Source organism: Penaeus japonicus, unplaced genomic scaffold (genome assembly GCF_977035675.1).
Source record: "Penaeus japonicus unplaced genomic scaffold, GWHDUDI00000001_assembly GWHDUDI00000002, whole genome shotgun sequence".
Taxonomy (NCBI): Eukaryota; Metazoa; Arthropoda; class Malacostraca; order Decapoda; family Penaeidae; genus Penaeus; species Penaeus japonicus.
Genome location: NW_028234404.1, coordinates 11,299,249 through 11,304,248, shown reverse-complemented (window position 1 = coordinate 11,304,248; position 5,000 = coordinate 11,299,249). Strand labels below are relative to the sequence as shown.

At 34.0% G+C, this 5,000-nt stretch overlaps 1 protein-coding gene across 1 annotated transcript in view; it reads right to left on the bottom strand.

Annotated features, from left to right (window-relative positions):
* The window catches only part of LOC122260242 (nephrin-like), a 296,377-nt gene that overhangs the window by 8,773 nt on the left and 282,604 nt on the right, over nucleotides 1–5,000 (bottom strand). The window contains exon 16 of the mRNA XM_086544950.1: nucleotides 817–949. Coding sequence (XP_086401076.1) covers nucleotides 817–949 — 133 coding nt within the window. The remainder of the gene's footprint in view (nucleotides 1–816; nucleotides 950–5,000) is intronic.

Sequence of the window (5,000 nt, the reverse complement as noted above, 5' to 3'; positions counted from 1 at the left end):
GGAGAAGAAGAAGAAGGAGAAGGAGAAGAAGAAGAAGAAGAAGAAGAAGAAGAAGGAGAAGAAGAAGAAGAAGAAAAGGATGAAGAAGAAGAAAAAGATGAAGAAGGAGAAGAAGAAGAAGGAGAAGAAGAAGAAGAAAGAAGAAGAAGAGGAATAATGATAATGATAAGAAGAAAGAAGAATGCGAATGGTAATCATAGTAAAGATAATGAGAATGATAATGATGATAACAATGATAATAATAATGATAATGATATTGATAATGATAAGTAAGAAAAATAAAAAAGGAGAAAAAGAAAAAGAAGAAGAATGAGAAGGAAGAGGAAGAAAATATTAAGAGAAAAATAATAATAGAATTAAAGATGAAAATAAAGGGAGGAGGAGGAGAAGAAGAAGATAGAAAAAGAAAAGAAGGAGGAGAAGAAGCAGAAGAAGATAACAAAGAAGAAGAAGATGGAGACATGAGACAGAAAGAAGAAGAAAAGAAGAGAGACAAAAAAATGAAATGAAAGAAAATAATGAAAGAAATTTTGTTCGACTCGCTCTTACCTAAATCAAAAGATTTTTTTTCCGGCCACTAAAAAACGACATGAAAAATAATGATAAAGATAATTCTTGTCGAAACGCTACCAACTATGATGATGATTAATTGACCGAATAAATTAATTTGATCCAAATGGCAATAAAGTGTTTACACTTATAGACAGCTAATTGGCTTCGGTCGTCATAGCAGCAGCAGCAGCAAGAGTCATCATTATCATCATCATTATCATCATCATTATCATCACGATCATTATCAACGTGGGTTCTGCTCACCTGTTGGGGGTTGTGGGGCGTCGTGACCAGGTGAGGTTAGGCTTGGGGTTCCCTTTAGCTGAACAAGTGACCGCCAGGGGTGAACCTCGGTCGACTCTCACGTGTTCATCAGCTTGAACGCGTTCTGGCCCGTCTGGTGGAGTGGAGAACAAAGTGTTATTCCTGTTTTTTTTCGCGTTTTTTTTAGTGTTTTTTTTAATCTATTTTTTATCATTATTTTTTTTTGGCGTTTTTGAGTTTGTTGGTTTCTGTTGGTTGGTTTCTATTATGTATAAATGGGGATTTTTTTTATGTTCGATGTTTGTATTTATGTGTTTATGTTCTCTAAATGTTTGTTATTCATGAGTTTGTGTTATGCTTGTGATTTATGTGCATCTGTTATCTTCTGTGTTTGTTTTTCTTGTTTTAATTTTTTCACTTTTTGTCTCTTCACTTGTTTGTTTTTGTTATTCTCTTTTCTGTGTTTTAAAGAAATGTTCTGTGCTGTACATTTTATTCGTGTGTTTGTTTTATTAAATGATTTACGATTGTGTTCTATCCATGTGTTTATCTTATATATATATGTATATATATATATATATAAATAAATATATATATATATATATACATATATATATATATATATGTATATATGTATGTATATATATATATATATATATATATATATATATATATATATATATATATATATATATATATATATACATACACACACACACACACACACACACGAATGTGTGTATAATATATATATCTATATATATATGCTTTATTTGGTTTATGTTATTCTGTCTATTCAAATACTCATATAATTCATCTATTTCTTTATTTCATTATTCATGTTATTCAATCGCTATGCTATTCAAACCCATGTTATTCATTTATGTAATTTACGAAATTACCATAACAGCCTTTCTGCAACGAAGCCAAAATGACGAAATTACACCACCCAAAATATTGAAACAAATATAGGTACATGCCCAAATTCATGATATATGTTTTGGCTCATGTATAACACATTAGTGAAACAGAAAATAAAACATTTACACATGATACATAATTCATCTAGCCTACGAAAGCCTCGGCCTAGCAAGAACAAACACCCACACTCAAACTGGCTCGGCTTCGACACAATTAACTGCAGTTAATGCCCATAATTTGCTTCTAAGTGATTAACAATAATTGCACACCACCTCCCCCCCCCCAATCCCCTCCATCCATCCCTCCACCCCACCCCACCCCCACCCCAACGCACTTTGATAAATGGCCATTTCTTTTTTTTTCTCCTTTTTAGTGGATATCCTTTGTATTGTTTTTGTGACTTAAATGTTCTTTTTTCTTTAATTTGTGTTCGAGTGGTGTATTTGCTGTCTGTTTGTTTGTGGATGTTTGTTTGTTAGTGTGTTTGTTTGTGGATAAGTTCATGGAATGTGTTTGTTTGTGGGTAAGTTGAAAGTTTGGGGATGTTTGTTTGTGAATGTGTTTGTTTGTGGATTAGTTCATGGAATGTGTTTGTTTGTGGATAAGTTCACTGAATGTGTTTGTTTATGGATAAGTTAAAGTTTGTGGATGTTTGTTTGTGGATAAGCTTTTGGGTGTGTTTGTTGGTGGATACGTTAACATCTGGATGGATTTGACTATGGACTGTTTGTTTGTGGGTAAGTTTGTTTGTGGATCAGTTTTACAATGATTTTGTTTATAATACATTTGTTTGTGGATGCAATCATTTATCCTGTATGTCACTATGTTTATGTCTGTTTCCATTTATCCAGAAATTAGTCACCGACGAATTGTTTTCCATTATCTGAAGTGATTTTTTTTCCATTTATTATTTTTTTGTCGTTCTAACCTACATTTTGTTTTGTTATATTTCACTATTCTGTTTTTTGGTGTGTCTATTTACAACATCTCTGTTTCTGTTCTTGTTTTTCTCTCTCTAACTATATTTTTCGTATTTGTATTTCTGAGATATTTTTCTTTTAGATTTAATTTCTTTACATAAACATTTCATTTTATCTTTATTGCTAGCTCTCTCATTCTTTGTCTTTCTATGTATCATTTTCTCTCTTTTCGCTTTTCCTTCCTTTTCCTGTCTTTCGTTCTCCCTTTTTTGGTTTTCTCTTCTTCTTCTCCTCACCTATCTCTTTTCCTCTTTTGTTTTTCTCTATCTCCATTATCCTTCCTCCTTCCCTCTGTTCACTCTCTCTCTCCTTTCTCTCTCTCTCTTATTCCCTCCTTCCCTCCCTCCCAACAACCACTGATTCTCTCTTTTTTTCCCTTTCTCTCTCTCATTCTTTCCCTCCCTCCCCCTCTCTCTTATTCTCTCTCTCCCTCACTCACACTCCCTCGCTCCCTTCTTCGTCCCCCCCTCTCCTCTCATTCTCTCCCTCCCTCCTTACCTCCTCTCATTCTTTCCCTCCCTCGTCTCTTCTCATTCTCTCCCTCCCTCCTTACCTCCTCTCATTCTTTCCCTCCCTCGTCTCTTCTCATTCTCTCCCTTCCTCCTTCCCTCCTCTCATTCTCTGCTTCCCTCCCAACTCCCCCTCCTACCCCTCCCCCTCCCCCTAGCTCATTACCTCGCTCTGCTTATGCATTCGGAGTTCATTGCTTATCACAAATAGGGTTATTCCATGTGGATATCGTAGCAATGACCGAACACGAATAATGTCTGAAGGTAAACAAAGCTTCCCTCACATACCACCTCGCTTTATGGGTTGAGGCAAGAGTTACAGCACGGCAGGTCTTCGTGTACACACAAACTACACCTACTGTACGTACATGCTGATTCCAACGCGCACGCAGTCATATACATCCGGAGAGATTCTATATGCATACGTGCACATGAGCAGAAATACATAAACACATGCCGACAGCCAGATACTCTAAAAGGATGATGTATGGTACAGACAGACACAGACATACACAGACACAGACACACACACACACAAACACACACAAACACACATGCGCACACGCTCTCTCTCTTTCTCTCTCTCTTTCTCTCTCTCCACACCACCCTTATCCCCTATGTCTCTCTCACACACACACGCAAACACACACACACAAACACACACACAACCATATCCACACACACACACACACACACACACACACACACACACACACACACACACACACACACACACACACACACACACACACACACACGCTCACCTTATGGGTAATGTACAAAGGGGCAGCAGAAAATACGACATCACTTCTCGTTCGGAATTGCAAAACAGAATAACCTCAGAGTGAAACAATTGAATGCAGTTGCAAGGAGAAAAGATAACAAGAGAGAGGAGGAAAGGAGAAAATATTTATGAGAAATGAAAATAATGAAAAATGGAAATTATTAGAAATGGACGCAAATAAGACGAGAACAAAAATCATAATGGTGATAATAATAGTAATAACAACAACAATAATAATGTTAACAATGATCATGATGATAATAATAATGATGATGATTATGATAAAAATCAGTAATATGGATAAAGATAACAATGATAACTGTAGTAATGACAAGAATGATAATGATAATAAAAATGAAAATGATAATAATGATAGTAATAATAATAATAATGATAATAATAATGATAATAATAATAATGATAATAATAATAATGATTAACAATAACAATGATAATGATAATAATGATGATAATGATACTAATCAAAACCCTACCGGACCATCGGTAACCAAAGTCATTATAGAAATAGTTATAAAAAGTGAAAATAATAGTAGTAGAAATATTAATGATAACGATGATGATAAAACAAGAGCAAAAATAAATATCATAACAACAATAATAAGGAGGATGAAACAACAACATAAAAAATGATGATGACGATGATGATTATAACAAGAACGAAAACAATCACCCAATGGTAATAAATATAACAAGAGAGAGATAGAAAAATAATCAATAAGAAGAGATAAATATATAAATAAACAAAGAGAAAATAAACAACAACCAAATCATGCCGGAGGGATTATGAACATTAATTAAAAGTTGTACATCCTAAATAACATAGACAGAAAAATAGAAGAAAATACACATGAATAGATAACAAAGACTAATTAGATAACACAATTTACAATGAATATAACCAAATATCACAAGCCTCGAGATAACAAAAATGATAAAGCAGATGATACATGAAGAAAAAATGATAAAATA